This window comes from Mesocricetus auratus, unplaced genomic scaffold (assembly GCF_017639785.1).
Source record: "Mesocricetus auratus isolate SY011 unplaced genomic scaffold, BCM_Maur_2.0 Super-Scaffold_100046, whole genome shotgun sequence".
In the NCBI taxonomy this organism is placed as follows: Eukaryota; Metazoa; Chordata; class Mammalia; order Rodentia; family Cricetidae; genus Mesocricetus; species Mesocricetus auratus.
The window spans coordinates 3716318-3737017 of NW_024429223.1; the positions used below are offsets into that span (position 1 = coordinate 3716318).

Sequence of the window (20700 nt, forward strand, 5' to 3'; positions counted from 1 at the left end):
GCCTCCCGAGTGCTGGGATCAAAGGTGTGCGCCACCACCGCCCGGCCAGCTTGAGATTCTTGAGAAAGCTGTGTCTGCTGAGAGTGTCTCCCCTCTCTGGGTGGCTTGCCTTCTCGCTGAATCCGTTACTTTGTCTCAGCGTGTGGCCACAACCCCACTGGATGCCCACTTACCCTTAGGAAAAGGAGATGGGTGGAGGCTGAGGCCATAGTTGCCCCCCGGGTATCTAGACCCCCTGGAGATGCCAACGCCACAGATGCAGGAGCCTCTTTGCTTACATTAACCTCCTGTGCACACCCTCCCATACGCAGTAAATCACCTCTAGGTTACACGTAATAACCTAACACAATGCTAAGAGCCTGTCTTAGTCAGGGTTTCTGTTCTGTGGTAAATACCGTGACCCAGAGCAACCTGGGGAGGAAAGGGTGCATTCCGTATCATACCTTGAGTCCAGCATCAGGGAATTTAGGGACTCAGGCAGGACAGGGACGCGGAGTCGATGCAGAGGCCGTGAAGGGGTGCTGCTAGCCGGCTTGCTCCCCATGGCTTGCTTGCTCAGCCTGCTTCCTTAGGCCACGTAGGATAACACCTGCCCACGTCAGTCATAATCAAGAACACGCCCTACAGTTTTGCCTACAGGCCACTCTGACTGAGGGAGTTTTCTCAACTGTGGTTCCCTCTTCTCAAACAACTCTGGCTTGTGTCAAGTTGACATAAAACTAGCCAGCACAGTGCCCTGTGAACGGTGTTAACACTACCTTGTTTAGGGGTCTCAGGTTCTCGCTTGTCTTGTCCAGCTCCTTCCTGCGCCTGTGTATCTGAGCGGTGTGAGCGGTGTGTGAGCAGTGTGTGAGCAGTGTGTGAGCGGTGTGAGCGGTGTGTGAGCAGTGTGAGCGGGGTGTGAGCAGTGTGTGAGCGGTGTGAGCGGTGTGTGAGCAGTGTTTGAGTGGTGTGAGCGGGGAGTGAGCGGTGTGAGTGGTGTCAGCGGGGTGTGAGCGGTGTGAGTGGGGTGTGAGCAGTGTGTGAGCGGTGTGAGCGGTGTGTGAGCAGTGTGGGAGCGGTGTGAGCAGTGTGTGAGCGGTGTGTGAGCGGTGTGAGTGGTGTGGGAGCGGGGTGGGAGCGGTGTAAGCAGTGTGTGAGCGGGGTGTGAGCAGTGTGTGAGCGGTGTGAGTGGTGTGGGAGCGGGGTGTGAGCAGTGTGGGAGCAGTGTGGGAGCAGTGTGAGCAGTGTGTGAGCGGGGTGTGAGCGGTATGAGCAGTGTGTGAGCGGTGTGTGAGCGGTATGTGAGCAGTGTGTGAGCGGGTGTGAGTGGTGTGAGCGGTGTGTGAGCAGTGTGGGAGCAGTGTGAGCAGTGTGTGAGCGGGGTGTGAGCGGTATGAGCAGTGTGTGAGCGGTGTGTGAGCGGTATGTGAGCAGTGTGTGAGCGGGGTGTGAGTGGTGTGAGCGGTGTGGGAGCAGTGTGGGAGCAGTGTGAGCAGTGTGTGAGCGGGGTGTGAGCGGTATGAGCAGTGTGTGAGCGGTGTGTGAGCGGTATGTGAGCAGTGTGTGAGCGGTGTGTGAGCGGGGTGTGAGCGGTATGAGCAGTGTGTGAGCGGGGTGTGAGCGGTATGAGCAGTGTGTGAGCGGTGTGTGAGCGGTATGTGAGCGGTGTGTGAGCGGTGTGTGAGCGGTGTGTGAGCGGGGTGTGAGCGGTATGAGCAGTGTGTGAGCGGTGTGTGAGCGGTATGTGAGCGGTGTGTGAGCGGTGTGTGAGCAGTGTGTGAGCGGTGTGAGCAGTGTGTGAGCGGTGTGTGAGCAGTGTGTGAGCGGTGTGTGAGTGGTATGAGCGGTGTGTGAGCGGTATGTGAGCAGTGTGTGAGCGGTGTGAGTGGTGTGTGAGCGGGGTGCGAGCGGGGTGCGAGCGGGGTGCGAGCGGTGTGAGCAGTGTGTGAGCGGTGTGTGAGCGGTGTGTGAGCGGTGTGAGCAGTGTGTGAGCAGTGTGTGAGCGGTGTGTGAGCGGTATGAGCGGTGTGCGAGCGGTATGTGAGCAGTGTGTGAGCGGTGTGAGTGGTGTGTGAGCGGGGTGTGAGCGGGGTGCGAGCGGTGTGTGAGTGGTATGTGAGCGGTGTGTGAGCGGTGTGAGCAGTGTGTGAGCGGTGTGTGAGCGGTATGAGCGGTGTGCGAGTGGTATGTGAGCAGTGTGTGAGCGGTGTGTGAGCGGGGTGTGAGCGGTGTGAGCGGTGTGTGAGCAGTGTGGGAGCAGTGTGAGCAGTGTGTGAGCGGGGTGTGAGCGGTATGAGCAGTGTGTGAGCGGTGTGTGAGCGGTATGAGCAGTGTGTGAGCGGTGTGTGAGCAGTGTGTGAGCAGTGTGTGAGCGGTGTGTGAGCGGTATGTGAGCAGTGTGTGAGCGGTGTGTGAGCAGTGTGTGAGCGGTATGTGAGCGGTGTGTGAGCGGTGTGTGAGCGGGGTGCGAGCGGTGTGAGCAGTGTGTGAGCGGTGTGTGAGCGGTGTGAGCGGTGTGTGAGCGGTGTGTGAGCAGTGTGTGAGCGGTGTGTGAGCGGTATGAGCGGTGTGCGAGCGGTATGTGAGCAGTGTGTGAGCGGTGTGTGAGCGGTGTGTGAGCAGTGTGTGAGCGGTGTGTGAGCGGTATGAGCGGTGTGCGAGCGGTGTGAGTGGTGTGTGAGCGGGGTGTGAGCGGGGTGCGAGCGGTGTGTGAGCGGTATGTGAGCGGTGTGTGAGTGGTGTGTGAGCGGTGTGAGCAGTGTGTGAGCGGTGTGTGAGCGGTGTGAGCAGTGTGTGAGCAGTGTGTGAGCGGTATGTGAGCAGTGTGTGAGCGGTGTGTGAGCAGTGTGTGAGCGGTGTGTGAGCGGTATGTGAGCGGTGTGTGAGCGGTATGTGAGCGGTGTGTGAGTGGTGTGTGAGCGGTGTGAGCAGTGTGTGAGCGGTGTGTGAGCGGTGTGAGCAGTGTGTGAGCAGTGTGTGGCGGTATGTGAGCAGTGTGTGAGCGGTGTGTGAGCAGTGTGTGAGCGGTGTGTGAGCGGTGTGTGAGCGGGGTGCGAGCGGTGTGAGCAGTGTGTGAGCGGTGTGTGAGCGGTGTGAGCGGTGTGTGAGCGGTGTGTGAGCAGTGTGTGAGCGGTGTGTGAGCGGTATGAGCGGTGTGCGAGCGGTATGTGAGCAGTGTGTGAGCGGTGTGTGAGCGGTGTGTGAGCAGTGTGTGAGCGGTGTGTGAGCGGTATGAGCGGTGTGTGAGCGGTGTGAGTGGTGTGTGAGCGGGGTGTGAGCGGGGTGCGAGCGGTGTGTGAGCGGTATGTGAGCGGTGTGTGAGTGGTGTGTGAGCGGTGTGAGCAGTGTGTGAGCGGTGTGTGAGCGGTGTGAGCAGTGTGTGAGCAGTGTGTGAGCGGTATGTGAGCAGTGTGTGAGCGGTGTGTGAGCAGTGTGTGAGCGGTGTGTGAGCGGTATGTGAGCGGTGTGTGAGCGGTGTGTGAGCGGGGTGCGAGCGGTGTGAGCAGTGTGTGAGCGGTGTGTGAGCAGTGTGTGAGTGGTGTGTGAGCGGGGTGCGAGCGAGGTGTGAGCGGTGTGAGCAGTGTGCTCTGGCTCATCCACTCCACCCCTTGCTGTGTACCCGGATGCTGTGGATCTATGGTGCCTCTTCTTCCTCTGATTCTCTTCCTTCTTTTTTTGTTGGTTCCTGTTTCTGTTTTTGAGACAGAGTGTCTGTATAGCACAGGCAAGCTTTGACCTGGTGATCCGCCCTGCTCAGTGCCCCAACCCTCCTGCTAGACCTACAAGCACGTACACCATTGTTGCTGGATCTCTGCTTTTCACATTGCGCTAGGCGGAGAAGTCCCATCTTGACATCCAGCTCAGAGTTACCCTGCCACGGAGCCCGTTTGTCAGGGGAAGGCTAGAGGGGCTGGACATGCTGGGCTGTGGTAGCCCCCTGTACTCTTCTGTCGGAGTCCGGCTAGAAGAGGCAGACGCCCGCAGGCGGGCCTTGGGGCTGCCTCGCGGTCCCTGTGTGACACAGCTGTTCTCACCGCCTTTTCCTCCCCACAGCGTGGAGTCAACACTGACAGCGGCAGCGTCTGCAGAGAGGCCTCCTTCGAGGGCATCAGCAAGTGAGTCCCTCCTCCACCTTCTCCTGCCTGCCTTTGTCACCTGGTCTTTCCCAGGCTGGCCACATGCCAGGGGAGGGTACGGGAAACGGACTTGATCGAGGGTCTGGAGGAGATGCATCCCGTCGTTTACCTTAAGGAAAACACAAAACACCCCTCCTCGTTTGACTCCATCTTGGAAGAGCCCTGGGAGCCCTGGGCACTGAGTGGCGAGAGTGACTGTTTTCTCTCTTTTGTTTTTGTTGTTTTTTTTACACTGTTGATTGATTGGTTACGTGCGTATATGGGGGTGAGTGTGTGTGCCATGATGTGTGTGGAGGTCAGGGGGCGGCTGGTGGGGCTGGTTCTTTCCTTCCACATGTGGATCCTGGGAGCCGAACTGAGGTTGCCAGGCTTGCTGGCAAAGCTTGTTTACCCTTTAAGACAGATCGCCCACACCCACAGCCTTGGCTGGCCTACAAGCGGTCTATGCCGTGGCTCTCAGCCTTCTTGGTTTTTGTTTTGTTTTTTTCTGTTTGTTTGGTTTTTTTTTTTTTGTATCAATCCTGGTTCTCAGCAACTCCCAGTGTCTCCCACTGCCCTAATCTTTTACTCACTCCCCAGTTAAGCTCTGGCCCTAACCCCCTAATCCCTACTCGGGGAATTGGCTCCTTCTCTGGGCAGGAGGGTAATAGGTCTGTCTCCTGTCACCCCTCACCAGTGTCCCCAGAGAGCGCTGCCTGCTGGTAGCACGTGTGTCGCCAGGTCCGTCCGGGTCCTAGGAGATCTGGGCTGGAGTGGCTGGGCAGCTGCTGTTATTAACCTAGGAGATCTGGGCTGCTGCTGCTATTAGTGGAGCCCTTAAGGCAGCAAGCAGCCCTGAGCCGCGCTCCTGCGCCTGAGCCGCCGCCGCCGCGTCCCCAAGCCCAGGTTCTCTGCAGCTACTCTGTCCTCTGTCGTCCATTTGTGAACTGAGGTGGTACCAGAAGAGGCTCCTGATGATTATGTATGAGTCTCAACCACGGGAGGGACTCTGTGTGCGTGAGCGCGCCAGCCCGCGATGGAGGGGTGATTAGAAGGGATTATGAACTCATGAATATGCATCACTTCTCCACCCTTGAGCGCTGTGGGGCGGGGGCCCTGCCGTCTCCTCTTGGGGATTTGCCCTAAGTGGCCTGGTGGTCACCGGCCCAGCTTGCTGAAATGCCAACTGCCATGCCACTGTTTCCCCAGCACCCTGCTCGCCCTTCTCCCCATCCGCAGCCTCTGTCTGGGTCTCAGCCACGCGGGACGCGCCCAGTGCTTCAAGTGGGTGGCTGGCTCCCGCTGGCTGGCTCTCACTGTGACTTTGGCCGCCACGTGTAACACAGAACTGCTTGCGTGGTGGGGACCAAAGGACGCTGCTGGGGGCCAGAGCCCGCGTGGTAGCTCAAAGCTGTGAGCTTTGTCTCCCCAACTGTGTGGTAGCCAAGCGGACCCAGCATGGTCTACCGCCTGATTCCTGTTTGGCTCTGGACTGTGGCATCTGGACCCTGCCCCAGAGGATGCTGGGTTTCTCCCAGGCCAGGGCCTGGTGGATTAATGGTGGATTAAGTGACTGGGGAAGTCTTGTGGTGAAGCTGGAGCCCATCTGCTGCACTGGGAGGCTTCGCCGAGAACGACAGGTGGGACCCACACGGCCATCACAGTCACGGCGGCCCCCAAGGCTTAATCCTGTCTCACTGGGAGGATTCCCTGCTGCAAACTCCAGTCTGGCTCTCCACTCGGTAGACCCCAGCGTCTGCTCCGTGCCCCTCCCCTGAGTCTCTTGGGTCCTTTTCAGAACCCCAGGCCTGCAAGCCTCCACCCCACGGACATCTTGAGGCTTGTCTGTCTGGTTTTGTTCTGGAGACAAGATCTTGCTCTGCTTAGGCTGGCCTGGAACTCACAAGTCTCCTGCTGTGGGTGTGCACCGCCATGTCCAGCGTGGAGACCTGTTCCTGAGAGCTAGGGACTGCCTTACCCCCTCATGGGATGCATTGTATGGTGGGGGCTGCCAGGGGTGTTCCCCGGGCCACACGGCAGCTGGCCCCGCAACAGCTCTCCGTGCTGTGTATGGGCTGGCTTGGTCTCGGCACCCCACGTGATGAGCTGCTGTCCAGAGTCTGACCGCTGACCTCTGCTTTGGAGCGTCTGGCCTGTATATGGTCCCCGAATCCCGTCCCCTCTTTGGTCCAAAGTAGGCTTGTCCCTTGTACTCCTTTCCTGTGGGCCTTACCGCTCACTCCGTCACCCTTTATGTGATTTTCAGGTGTTCTTATGCTGGGACGAGAGCCGTTTCCAGGTGTCCTAAGTGCCACGGGCACTGACTTAGGGTCCTGGCCCTTGGTTCAAGTGCCCCTAGGTCCTCCCCGTTAAAAGTCCTGCCTGTGTTCCTAGGCTCTGGCTGTAACCCAGTCCCCTGCCTCTTACCAGTCAGGTGGCTGGCACCTCGGTTCTGTCACCTACTAGTTATGTGCCAGGCTAGGGAGAGACCGTGTCCTCGACGGCCCCCGTTGCATTTACCTGCCTGCCGAGCGTCCCGGCTGTTTGCTGGATAACAATAGCCGGCTTCCCAAGCAAGATGAATCTTGCCGTCACCCTGGTTTCCAGTGTGCAGCTGCTCTGTCCCCTGTCACCTCTCAGCTGCCTACCTGCAGCCCCACATTCCTGGGGAGTTTGCTTTTGACCCCTTGAGATGTCTCATCTCGGCTCTCTGTTTGACCTTCTACCTAGATGGATGCTCAGGCTTGGCTCTCTCTGTCTGTCCTGACGTGCCTCCCAGGCTGCTCTTTCCCCTTGACCTGCATGAAGGAGGGGTGGCAGTGACCTTGGGAGTCCCAGACCCTCTGAGCTGTCACCCAGCCAGGGAGTTGGTTTGTGACTTTCCTTCAAAGTGTGGCTTCTTGGGGCTGCCTACCTGGGGTGCACTTCCATGTGTGTGGCCTCAGGCCTCCCTCAGCTACCCAGGACGGGAGGCAAGCCTCCTGGGGCTGACAGAAGGTTGTGCACCTGCTCTGAGAGCCGTGGGGATGGTGGATAAGCAGAGGGAAGAGGGCGGTGGAGGTGAAGAGGGCGGCAGGCATGTCAGAGGTCACAGAGGCTTTGCTAGAGGCACAAGTCCTGCTTACAAGAGGCTGTGGCTTCTCGTTACCTTGTGGTCTTGGTGTTGAGTGAGGGGTCTCCCTAACTCATGGTGCCATGTTTAGTCCTGTGGTCTTGGTGTTGGGTGAGGGGTCCGCCCATGGTGCCATGTATGGGGGCGGGGTTGCTGTTGGATGAGAGACAAGTTCCAGGGAGCATTTAGAAAAAGCCCTCTCCATGAACTCGGGTAGCCATATGGTGGACAGGAGCAGGGGGCGGGGACTCATCGCGAGGCCCTGCTGGGGGTTCAAGGGCTGGTTTGTAGGTTGGAGCTGGGAGAGGCAGAGATAGAGGGGACAGACCTGCAGTGAACAGGACTTGAGATGACTTCTTGTGAGCTCCGGGCATCCAGGGCCCCTGGAGCACTCAGCTCCTGCAGCCTATGACCAAGCCAGATGTCATGGATCAGAGTCTGGGGAGGTAGATTTTAGGGCAGTTTCCTGAGACAGGGAAACTGACCATGAACGTCCCATGGAGTGTACACGTGGCCTGAGCTGAGGGCCACCCACCCATCCATCAGTCAAGACGTGTAACGGGGATGCTTCCCTGGCACGAGACCATCCCCCTTCCAGACAGGCAGACCCTGTGCCCATGAGTTCTGGGTGGAGACAACCAATTGCAGAGTTCGCCATTTAATGCCATCATCTGAGAGAGAAATATGGTCCTTATTTTACATCAGCTGGCTATTGAGAATAAGCATATTTCTTATCTTTTGGCATTTAGTTAAATTGCCTTGCATATTTGAAGACAATTGGTTACAAATTAATTCCATTTAAATAAGCAGTTAAATATGAAATGCTGAATTTGGGACTTGTTAATGCAAGGGCATTAATATTCAACGATGTGAATTTTAAAACCCAGGAAGTTAGAGGGACATTATTAAAACTTGACGATTTGCAGCAAAATGCCAGTTTGTGGTTTGGGGGCCATGACTTTTGGGTAACTGTTAACTTGCACGTCAAGTTAATACTTAGGATTGGGTTTCAAATTATGACCTATGGAGATCTCAGTGAAGGGAGAACCTGTCCCACTGCCCCCTAGAAGGGTGGGGCGGGGGAGAGTGGTGCTCCCTTCAGTGTGTTAGAAATTCTAGAGTGGCGAGGGATAGAGGCCTGGCTTGGGCCTGGCCCACCCTGCTCACCCTTATGTTGTCCTCTTGAAGGGCACCTTCTCAACCCTCACTGGCGTGGTGGCTTGGGGTTTTTTGTTTTTTGTTTTTTTTTGCATAGTGAACATATTCTCATTAGTGAAAGTGTTGCTAGCACTGACTGAGGCCACACTTAGAGTTAAATCTGTCCACACAGACTCTGGCACTCTCCTGTGTGTCTGAGTGTGCTTGTCTGGAATTCTGTGTGTCTGTGTGTACATGCCTTGGTCTGTGTGTGCCATTTGTGTCTGCGTGTCCTTGTTTATGTGGTTGAGGGTCTTCCTGCCTGTGTGTGTCTGGCTGTCAGAGAGAGAGAGTGTGTGTGTGTGGGTGTGGGTGTGTGTGCGCGCGTGTCTAGATGGCCCCGTGTCTCCTAAGTGTATGTGCTGCGAATGTCTGCCTAGTGTCTGTGCGTGTGGAATCATTCCTACTTTGTCTGTAGTTTTGGTTTCTGCGGTCTCTCTCACAGTTGACCACAATCTGAAAACGCTACATGGAAAATTCTGGAAGCATTTAATTCATAGGGACCCCCACGTTGGCGCTCGTGGCCTTCAGGATAGGACACCCATTGAGGAGCCCCTGAAGACTGTGTTGTGGGGTGACAGAGTGAGAGAGGGGCGTTAGGGGACACTGAATGGGAATGCCGTGCACAGGCCAGGCACCCCAAGGCACGCACCCCGCTATTGACCCTCACTCAGCCCTCACTCACGGTCTTGCTGTTTTGAGACGGGGATCTCTCACTACGTAGCCCAGGCTAGCCTCAGATTCGTAGTCCTCTTCCCTGCATGGCTGGGGTTGCTTGCATTGCTGTGCTTGGCCAGTTCATGAATTTGTGTTGTTCTGGGATCCCATCTTGCATCATTTACCCGGGAGATACCAGATATCCGTGGCACGTGTGACACTCACCCGAGAGTCTCCTAGTAACTGTCTCTTATCAAATCAGCCAGTATTTGTGTTCAGCTAGCCTCTGTTTTACTTATTATCAGTTTTCCGAAGCACAAGTTTTATTGATGCTGGCAATCTTGTTATAGTATGTGGTAATTGTTCTATTTTGTTATTACTTATTACTAGCCTCCTACTGTGCCTAATTTATAAGTTAAATTTTACCATAGCTATTCATGCTCGGGGAAGGGAACCATGATACGTCTAATGTGCGGTACTATCTATATTGTCAGGCATCTGCTAGGGATCTAGGAATGTGTCCTTCCTAGGACACAGGTGACCTCTCTGTCCCTCTGTATGTGCACGTCTGTATATGTCTTCTGTCCAGTCTTCTAAGCTCACAGATGTCTCTGTGTGTGCATGTGCGTGCGCGCGTGCGTGTGTGTGTGTGTGCGTGCGCGTGTGTGTGCGTGTGTGTGTGTGTGTGTGCAGCCGTGTCTGTGTGCACCTGGCTATATGCATCGTGTGAAATGACACACAGCAGGCCGTTGAGTAGCTAGCCCAGCGCTTTCCCTAAGGTGACAGATGTGAGATGGGAGGGACGTCTGTGTTCTCTTGATTTACGTGACGTGTTGCTCCATTCTGCGTTCTAAGCTGTCTACAATCTCTTGGGTATCCCACTTTGATTCTTTTGTTTATGTGCGGGAATGTTTGCCTCCCTGTGTGTGTGTTCACCACACGCAGCCAGTACCCTTAGAGGCCGGAAGAGGGCACTGGATCCTTGGAAATACAAATGGTTGTGTGCTGCTAGGAGCTGGGAACTGAACCCAGGTCCTCTGTAAGAGCAGCCAGTGTTCGTGACCACTGTGCTGGGGTTAAAGGCGCCACCCCCCACACCTGGCCTCCATGGCTTTGATTCTAAAGTGTTCAAGTTGGTTTAGAACCAAGAAGCCCTGCTCGTACGTCAGTATCTCCGAAGCTTCCTAGATGAGTCCCCTAAGGCTGCTCGTACCTTATCTTGCCCATCCCCGCTGCTTGGTGTCAGGGTAACGCTATTCCTTGCAGCCATGGCGTTAGATTGGTTCTGATTCCAGTAACGAGGCCACGGAGCGTCCCTGGGCTGTGTGAAGTCAGGGACTCACAGCTCTGCCTGTGCCTCCGTGGGGGAGGTCATGGACTCCACAAGGCGGAGGCTTACCCGTGGGTCCTCGGCTGGTTCTTGTGACCAGGGTTGTGACTCGTGCACACCGAGTAGAATGACCACCGTCATTATCAGTGTGGGGACATTTGGATCACCTGAAGACAGCCCCGTGCTCCCCTCAGTCAGGGTCATTTCTCCAGGCCCCTCACTCAGCAGCTGTCTCTGGTCACATGACACTTGGTGACAAATTGAGTCATCCCGTTTCTCAGACTTTTTTCTCTTGTCATTATGTGTGGAGGGGTTGTGTGTGTGTGTGTGTGTGTGTGTGTGTGTGTGTGTGTGCATAGTCACATGTGTGTGCATGCATGTGTCTGTTGATAATTTTTAAAGACATCACAAGCAAAAGCTACGTTTATGCTGTCTCCATATTTGCCTGCATGGTCACCTTTACCTGTGACCCCTCCTAAAGGTTTATTTTTATTCATATCTGTGAATGTGCACATTTGTGTTCAGTGCTTGCAGAGGCCAGAAGAGGGTATTAGATCCCCTGGAACTGGAGTTACAGGAGCCACCTAAAATGATTTCTGGGAATTGAACTCCTTTCTTCTGGAAGAGTGATGTACACTCTTACCCACCAACCATCTCTCTGGCACCAACCGCTGCCTTTAAAACACAAACAACAAAACAAAAATCCACTTTTTAAGCGTTTATTCGCTTGTGTGCGTGCATGTGGGGGTCTGAGGAGAGCCTGCAAGAGTTGGTTCTCTTCCACCGCCAAGTGGTTGGTACCAACCTTGAAGCCCCCGAAGTCTCCATGGCTGTTATTCTTGGTCTTGAGGGCAACAGTGACGGCATTCCCACCCTTGGGTAGCACATTTCCACAGTGCAGGAGACAGCAGGGCTTGAACTTGGCTGTGCTGGGGGTCACGTGTTACCATCCGATCGGCAACCCCAAAGCAGCTCTTTTGTTGATCTCTGCTACCAACAGGAGCCTCTGCAGTGACAGCTGCAGTACAGTCGGCCAAGGGGAAGTAGGTACACAGGTAGGGCTATAGTTGGTGTGGAACTCTGTTGGGTTCATGGCGGGGGTGGGGGGAGTGGGCTTTGAGTGGCACGGCTATGATGGAGGAGGCAGTTTGAGTGATGAGGTGCCTGAGGTTGGCACCGGTTGGGTGTTTGATGCCGTACAGCCTCCTTGTCCTCCATGAAGCCACAGCCTGAGCGCTCAGGGTGGGTGGTTTGAGGACCAAGTTAAAGCTATAGATTGTGAACACTTGGAGAACTCCAGTTCAGACGTCTTGCCACAGAAGTGAGGTTAGAACCGGAGTCCTTTCCAAAGCTGTGCAAACCCAGGAAGCCCCGAGTCCAAGCTGGCTTGGTGAGCTTGCCAGCAATGTCATAGCCGTGGACATAGTTGTTGGCAGCGTCCTTTGGGTCATTTTGGATCTCATAAGTTCCTGCGGGCTTCAGATCCACAAAGATTGTCTGTGGCTCACAGTTCCTGACACCAGTTTAACAGAAGGTGGTGAAGGAGTTGTATGGCTGTCTGAGACAATCGGGCTGGCAGCGGGCCTTACCCATCTGGATATACGAACTGACACGCATTCCACACGTGATGGAACCTGACGGTGCTTCTCATATAGTCAGGGCCACAGGTTACAGTGAGACCCTTCTCCTTCGTTTCTGAAGCATATCTTTGCTGACATTCTTTTGTTCTTTTTTTTCCTTTCAATTCTTTGAATGTTATCCCGACGCCTTCCGGTTGTCTTAGTGTCTGGTGCGGAATTGGCCGCTGATCAGGACATACTGGGGATCATGCGAGATTCTCGTTGTGCTCGAAAGATGCGGAGGCTCCTTGATTGACAGCTGTGCTGTATCCCATCAGCCTTTTGTAAGATTAGAAACTGGAAGCTGAACGACCCAGTCGTAGGTCCTCCTCATCACATCCCAGTCAGGAAACTGAAAAGTCCTGAGTCCTGCCGCGGTCAGTTCAGGACCAGCATAAGCCGTTTGGCGGTCTGACTGTAGTGTGTCTTAGAGACCGTTGAACTTCAAGGGACTGGAGAGCTGCTCTTCCAGAGGAGCTGGTTTCAACTCCCAGCACCCACATGGTGGTCCACAGCTGTCTGTGACTTCAGTCCCGGAATTCTCTCTGACCTCCACGACATGGGACACAGACATACATGCAGGCAAGATGCTCATTCATGCACATGCAATGATTTTTTTTAATAAAAAAGATGTGTAGTTTTTTTATGATTGTGTGTGTGTGTGTGTGGTTTTTTTTATAAAATTAGTGAAAAGTTCAGTTTCCTCCCCCCAATATTCTTTCTGTTCCCCATTTCTGATGCTCGCATTGATGTGTGTGTTAATGAACTTGATAAAGGGTCTGCCTAGCAGGGAAGAGGGAGTGGTTTATAGTCAAAATTCTTGGTCTCCACTGACCGTGCTTTGGCAGCCCAGGCCTCCAGGCCCCCAGGAGGTGAACAGCATCTTCCTCCAGGTGTGTTTGTGTTGAGCGAGGTACTTACCGCTGGGATCTGCTAGGCCATCCAGCTAATGCCCTTGGTGTGTTTTCTCTTTATAGGTTCAATGTCAACAACACGATTCTTCACCCAGAGATCGTGGAATGGTGAGTGCTGGGCCCGTGGCTCCCGGGGCTCTGTGCTGTGCTCGGCTGGTGGAGGATGGAGACAGTTCTCTTGACCACCCCACTGAGAGAACCAGTCTCGGCACGTGCATGTGCAGCCCTGTTAATCCACGCTCTTCCTGCCTGCGGCTCCCCCATAGCAGCTCTTGCATGCAGCACAGCTGGGTTGTGGGGTGGCTTCGGGGTGAACCTTCTGAGGCTCGGGAGTGGCTTCTGCGTGTCACATCGATTTTCTTCCCAGGCCACCGAGCTGCTCTCCGGTGGCAGGAGAGCAGCATTTATCGTTAGGTGGCTGCACTCGCTGTGAAATTGGGAGAGTAAAGGCAGGCTTTCCTAGAGGGGGTGTGGAAGGCGCCTGACTTCCAACCCCCAGCCCGTGGTGGCGTTTCCCGCCTCCCTGGGAGGTCTGTGGGGATGCCGTGTCCCAAACACAATGGAGGTGAGGGGGGTGCACGGTGAATGAACTGGGGGTCGGGAATTGAGGGCTAGGGAACCGTTTGTTCAAGGGGAAACGGATGGTGGCCTTGTGTGGTCATGCAAAGCCAGGGAAGTGGCCTCTGAGTGAACTGAGGGACGTCGTCTCCAGAGAGGAGACGGAAGCTCAGGGAACTTGAAGGACTTAGGAGAGTGTTGGTCAGGTTTGTATTCCCAAAAGCCATTTAGATTTGGCTAGAGGCAGGAGTGGGAACCAGTTGCCACGCGTGGTCACGGAGGCCGCAGGGCGACGTCACTGAGAGCAACAGATCTGAGACCGATCTCGGGTGAGCTGAGTCTGAGGCAGGCGCCCATGGGAGACGGGTAGAGGCCCGACAGCTGCTGACAGGTGTCGGCGGTAACCCTGGCCCAGTGCCTGTCACAGCCACATACTCAGCGAGGAAGGAGACCGTCCTTCAGGCTCGTGGCGTCTCTTCTTGTTTGTTTCAAGAAACCCGTGTCTGTCTCTGTAGCTCACTCACGCAGCAGAACAAATCCCGAGTCCTTGGAATCGGCCTGTGCCCACCTCACTGTGACCTCCCCCCAGGTCACTGACCGTGGGGAGTGTGTCCACCCTCTGCCTCACTGTGACCCCCCTAGGTCACTGACCGTGGGGAGTGCATTGGGGACCCACAGCTGGCTCGTGAGCTCCAGCATCCCCCCCGGGGGATGAGCCATTATTTCGTCACGTTAGAGCAGGCTCACTCTAATTCCAGTGACATTTGCGCGGCTCCAAGGTGGAGTCTGTGCTCATAAGAATATCTCGCCACAGCTTTATTAGAGCGAGCAGCAAAAAGGACTTATTTGGCATTTGATGGTAGTAGAACAATTTCAGAAATGTCACATTGTCCTTGCCGCCCCGGGGGTGTGTTTTAATAGCACAGGGCCCAGTCTCTGCAGTGACACAGTTGATCTTGGCAGATCCATCATAGCCACAGTTACTGCCCTCCTTGCCGGAGCCCAGGGCAGGGCTCTGGGTGCAGCAGCAGCAGTGGGTCCTTCATCTCTGAAGCAGGTGGGCTTTCTGTGATATTAAAGAATATTTGGTGTCACGCTTTTGGGAGCCCCTGGGTTTTGCTTACTTGTCTGGGCAGAGTGTTACCTTATCCCTCAGGCTGACCTCAGACTTAAGATCCACCTGCCCCAGTGCTGGAACTGTAGGTACACGCCAGCACACCCAGCTGCTCCCAGGTCATGAAAGCTCTGGCTGCCTGCTCTCTCCCGCTCGGCCCTATGGATGGAATCTGCCCAGGGGAAGGGAGACTGTCAGCTCAGGTGTAGAACTAGTCTCAGGCTCTTTTCAGGACCACTGAACATTTCTGTCTGCAGAGCTTCAGTTGAGAGACCGTGGTAATATCCGCCGCCCCCCCCTTATGGTGAGAGTAGGATTTGCCAGTCCCCGTTTCTACATCTGTAAAGTTGACGAGGTGACTGCATGGGACAGGAGTCCAGCTGGCATGCCTTACCAACACCGGCCCCTGCCGAGCCTCCCCGTGTAAGGCCTGTGCTGATAAACACTGGGCTTGGCACAATTTCAAGAGGTTGCTGCTACTCTAGTTATTCCCATCCTACAGGTGAAGAAACTGAGGCCCCGAGAGTTAGTGACTCACCCAGAGAAAAGTCATGAGCCCAGGCTGTTGGCTCCACAGTCTGACAACAGCCTCTTGTCGCTCAGCTAAGTGCCCTGGAGTCTGGGGCCTGCCTGAGTGCCTGCTCCCCCCCCTTCTAACCCCCCTCCCCCCCGAAGGCCGGCTGCCTGGAACCCTTGGATTGAGTCTTGGGTTAAGCACAGCAGGACCAGAGAGCAGGGGCTGTGTAGGAGAGCAACCCTGGCACCCACACAATACCCCAGGCCCAGATTAGCATTTGGGGCGTTGGGGGCTTTTCTAGGACCAGTCCGACTGCGAGGTCTCCTGGCGCGGGGAGCCTGTGCTCTCGGGTTTTATGTTTTGTTTTTGGGTGGCATTCATTTCCTTTGTGTGACCGTTTTATTGTTTTCCATCCTCTCAAGCGGCGCCTTTCTTTTGATTTCCTGTAAATTCTTCCATAATTGTACTCTGCCCACAAACACGAGATCATAACTGCACAATTCTTTCCTTTTGTCCAGTGCCGCGGCTGGAACGCATAGGTCAGAAGTTGAATCTTACTAAGAGCAGGCATGCCACTGCCGTAATTCAGGCTGGGCTTCCGCTCTGCTGTTTTGTAGAGGATGAAATTGATCTGGAGGTAGGGTAGGAAATAAAAGGAGATGCCTTCCTCCCTCTCATCGCTCTGTGCCAGGGGCTGCAGCTAAGAACTCGCGGAACAGCGAGGGTATCCACGGCTGCTGAGCATCTCCTTAGGTCTTAAGCGAGAACCGTGTTCATTTGAGTCATATGCCAGTTTTAGAGGTGTTAATTACACACAGTGAAAAGCTGCCTGAATGCATTAAAATGCGGGCTGTAGGTAACATTTCTGCTCTTCTGCCTACTGCCTTCACAGGAGTCAAACTGCCAAACTGCAGGGGGGGAGTCCTTCAGGACAGAGGTTCACTGGACTATCTCCCAAATTTAAAAATGCGTGTAGACGATGCCCTAGATTCCTGGTCCTGACACTCTTCACAGACCCTTTCTTCATGGAAGGACTGGAGATCCCCAACGCAGAGGGAGAACTCGGTTCCTGCACACCAGAAAGTGGGGGACGGGATGGGGAGCATCACTGTGCCCAACAAATTAGATCTGCTCACTAGCCTTAGAGACCGGGCGGAAAGGAGAATTGTCACTGGCTGGAGGTGGGAACAAGGGTCTCGGCCATTGGTGGGCATCGTATGAGGGTTTTGGGGGTTGGGGTGGGGCTGGGCAGAACTAAAAAAACCTGTACAGCTAAGCAGTTTGGGTCAGCTTGTGGTCTGACTGTTCCTTATCTCAGTTCTGGCTGTAGCAGGTGACTCCAGAGAAGTCCCAGCACTCGGGGGGGTGGGTGGGGGGAGCATCTAGTTACCGTGAGCTGGATTTCTCCTGGGGCAGACAAGACACCCTTCCTTTCTCTGTCTTCTCAGTCTTAGAGGCAGTCGCCCCTATTCAGGGCGTGATCTGTCTGTGAGAGTCTGCTGTCAGGGCGCGATCTGTCTGTCTGTGAGAGTCTGCTGTCTGTTGCTGTGATAGCACACATGACCAAAAGGGACTCGGGGAGGAGAGGGTTTATGTGACCGACACTTCTATATCACAGCCCATCACTGAGGGACGTCAGGGCAGGACCCTGGAGGTAGGAACTGAAGAAGATACCTTGCAGGGGTGCTGCTTCCTGGTTTGCTCCCCAAGGTCTGCTCAGTTTGCTTTCTGATGCATTCCTGGGTCACCTGCTTAGGGGATGCTTTACCCACAGTGGGCTGGGCCGTTCCTCATCAATCATCAGTCAAAACAACACCCCACGGGCTTGCCTACCAGTCGGTCTTACGGAGGCATTTCTAAATTAAAATTCCCTCTACCCAGGTATGTCTGGCTGTGTGTCAAGCTGACAAAACAAAACAAAACAAAACACCAGGCAGCATAGGGAGTTAGAACAGGACGCTGTGAAGCTCATAGTTCTGTACCTTAGGTAATCTTTAGTTTTGTGTTTGAGACTGGGTATCACTATGTGGCCCACACTGGACTCAAACCCTTGAGCCTCCTGCTCGCTAGAGGCTAAATACCTCAGTTCCTCTCTTGCCTTCATTGAGGGGGAATGAAGTGGGTCAAGTTTCATCAGATTGTAGACAAACATTCCTTCAGGTGTTGACGTGCCAGTGTGTGGCCTTGGATCGGAATCCGACCCAAATAAAGGAAGCACTCACAGGACTAGAGCAGAGACGCCAGGCTCTGTTTGCACTGACGCCCAAGCCCAAGGAGTCCCAGTACCTGTTCTACCAGCGCCATCACGGCACAGTCGGGCGTGGCCCCGTGTGGAGGGGACTTCCTCCCACATGCCTGGCCCCGCCCACTCCTCCAGGGGCTGAGCTTGGCTCTGGCTTGTTGGAGGAGCCTCTGAGGACACAGAGCTCCAGCCAGCCCCTCTCTCTTCCATCCCCGGTACCGTGTGAGTCTCTTCGTTTGACCACTCGGTCTCCAGTGTGGAGGAGTGGTTGGGAGCAGAGCCTGGGAGTCCTTTGGTGTTTAACTCCTGCCCGCCTGGCTCCCGCAGGTCCATTCTCTGTGCATTCTGTCTTTGGGAGAGAGAGGATTCCTGGCCCTGTTAATGGATTTTATTCAAAAAAAAAAAAAAACCTGGCACCTTGATGCGTAGAGACTGACCTGGGAAATCCTTCATCCTGTCTTGCTACTATTTTAATCAGTGCCGCATTCAGACCTCAGTTAATTGATGTCTTAATCCTGGGTTTAATGCCTAGAGGCAGTTTTGTGACCTGTGACTATTTAAGGAGAAAAAAAGAGATTGCCCAAATAAATCTCTGCCTCGTATAGTTTTTGTCATTTCAGGCCTGTGGTAGGGGACTCCGGCTCCAGGGTGAGGTCTGCGATTCCTCCTCTCCCCAAGCGCATGTTGGTGCCTGGGGTGGAGGGGGTTTGGCGGCACATGTATGTGCGTGTGCGCGTGCGCCTGACTACTCTGCTGCTGAGCTTCATATGTAGCTCTTCGCTGTGCTGGCCGCAAACTCAGGATCCTCTTGGCCCCCCCCGAGTGCTCGAGGCCTGGTCTGCTGCTGCTCTTCTGAGTGAGCCCCCCCCCCCCCCCGGGCATGATGATGAGCCCCATGGCCATGCAGCGCCCACATCTCCAGCACATAGCACCTGTACCTCTTTCCCCGCCTGAAAGCTCAAGCAGCTTACCCCCGCAGCCCCCCCCGCCCCCCGTGGGAGGCGGCCTCGACCTCGCCTGGTGATCTCTGACTGGCGAGTGGATCACATGCTTTCAGGAGTCACCTCGTGCCTCCTTGGAAGACGAGAATCCTTCCCTCGGGCTCAGTTAACCTTTAGAGGACAGAGAACCCCCCTTGTTTGTCCTTTTGGCTCAGACATGGTAGACGTGGCCTCATCACCTGGAAGACTGTGTTGTAGGCAGTATCTGGGCTTGTGTTTTTGGATTAACCAACCAAGCCGGACAGGCCCCTCTCTGCCCGGCCCCTGGGAGAATCCACGGGCCAGGAGAACCCAGGGCTGTATAACTGGTTACATCCGCATCTGCAGATATCTGCTTAAGTTTAGGTTGTCAGGAGAGGCCGAAGTCCCAGCCAGGCCTGAGTACTGCTTTTCCTCCGTAATTTGCCTTAGTTCTACTTTTGTTGGTTTGGTTTGGTTTTTGTGTATTTGTTTTTTGAAACAAAGTATCTCTAAGTAGCTCAGGCTGCCTTCAAATTCCAGCTTTCTGCCCCAGTTTCCCACATGCTGGGATTATAGGGGTGGGCTACTCCAGCCAGTTTTGTTTTGTTTTGTTTTGTTTTTTGTTTTTTGTTTAAGTAGTCCTGGCTAAATCAGCCAGAGGCCTAATGACAGGGCTCTGAGCCTCCAGCCCTACTCGTTACACGCGTGCAGTCTCTGTTTGGGAGAGAGAATCGGGTGGGATCTCGATGGAGATGGTAGTCTACTGTAGGGAGGAGCCAGGGGCTAGTAGGGGGTGGGTAAGAGCACTGCTGGCAGGGGTCTAGCCTGAACCTCTTCTTGCTGCTGGCCTGATAAGACAGCAGTCCAGTCCCGGTCGACTCCCCCTGATGCTGAGACTGGAGGACCTGCCCAGGACTAGGAAGACAGAGGCCTCTTTCTGCCCACCTCCAAGCCCAGGACGAGAGACAAGGTCTCACTATGTAGCCCAGGCTAGCCCCAAACTCACGCTCCTCCTGTCCCAGCCTCTTAAAGTCCTGGGATTACAGCTGTATGTTATTAGCATGCCTGCCTCCTCTCTTTTTTCTGAAAGTGAGACAGACCAGTCATTTCCAGAAGTCCCTAGCCTATGTGATGTCTTGCTATCCTAATCAGACAATGGGTGATAAGTGCAAACTCCACAGCTCTGCTTTGGGCCACAAATGTCCGTCACTGTGGGTCCCCGCTCTTCAGGTCCACTCCAGCCTTTTGAAAGGGGCTTAAAGGAGATTTTTCAGTGCATCCCTTCTAGAAGGATCCCTCTCCTACCTGGGAGCAGAGGAGGACTTGGCCTAGGGTGGGGGATGTGGGGGCCATCGAGCCAGCGGAAAGGGCGGGAGCTGGCTCCCGACAAGAGAGAGGAGGCTTCGGGAAGGGCCGCATGCAGTCGCCTGTGGGAAACAGTGAGGGTCGTGGTGTTTTCCTTCAGTAGAGGCCCAGGGGCTACTGGAAGTTTGTGAGCTAGAGGAGGTCAGAGGCTGCCCTGCCTCACCACGACCCCAGGCGCTGTGTGGAGTAGGCAGGGCTGGAGCTGAGAGTCTGGAGATTTGGGGAGGGGGTGTGTGTGGGAAGCTCTGCAGGTGAAGGCAGCCTTGAGCCATGGGTTGGATGTGGGCTGTCAGTAGGCCAGAGGGAGATGTCTGACATGAAGGCAGGTGTCAGCCTTCAGCAGCAGGAAGACGGCTGAGACCAGAGCACAGTGGGGATTGTTTCATGCTGGGTCCTAGCAGGAGGCCCAGGTCAGAGGCTTACACCAGAGACAGGGGGAGGCGTAGAAGGCAAAGTGGGCTAGGCGGGGCTTGGGGGACAGAATAGGGGAGGAGGGCAGAAGAGAATGGGCCATGCCTGCGTCCACTGGTGAGCCCTGGGTCCCAGGAGCAGGAACAGGAACGTTGGCACAGGCAGAAAGAAGGGTGCAGATTGGGTGAAGAAGCTGGTTTTGGGGGGCTCGGCTGGAAGAGAGGGGAGTGGGTGCAGGTGATTTTACTGCAAGAGGGTGCAGTTACACTGGCCCCTGTGGGCAGCTGCTGTGGTGCATATGCCTGCAAGATTTAGAGTTCAGAGCTAGCCTGGGTTCCATGGGAAATTTGATGCCACCCTGAACTATAGAGTATGATCCTCCTCAAGGACAAAGAGGGTGATGGAGGTGTCGGGTATCCAGAATCCTGGCAGGTAGGGCCGGGAGCCGGCCTCAGGAGAAGGAAGAAGAGGGTATGTCTGGAGACAGAAAATGTGGCGGTTGTGGAAGGGGAGGCAGAACGGCCCACCCCCTAGCCTGCTGTTCAGTTGTTCATCTGCTGAGAGGAGCCCCTGCGGGGCTGGGAGACTGGGAGGACCACATAGTC

The 20700-nt window shown here is 55.0% G+C and overlaps 1 protein-coding gene across 1 annotated transcript in view; it reads left to right on the plus strand.

Moving 5' to 3' along the window:
* Pepd (peptidase D) overlaps positions 1-20700 on the plus strand; it is a 143760-nt gene that overhangs the window by 29999 nt on the left and 93061 nt on the right. Inside the window, exons 6-7 of the mRNA XM_005081773.4 lie at positions 4036-4097; positions 12990-13034. Coding sequence (XP_005081830.2) covers positions 4036-4097; positions 12990-13034 — 107 coding nt within the window. The remainder of the gene's footprint in view (positions 1-4035; positions 4098-12989; positions 13035-20700) is intronic.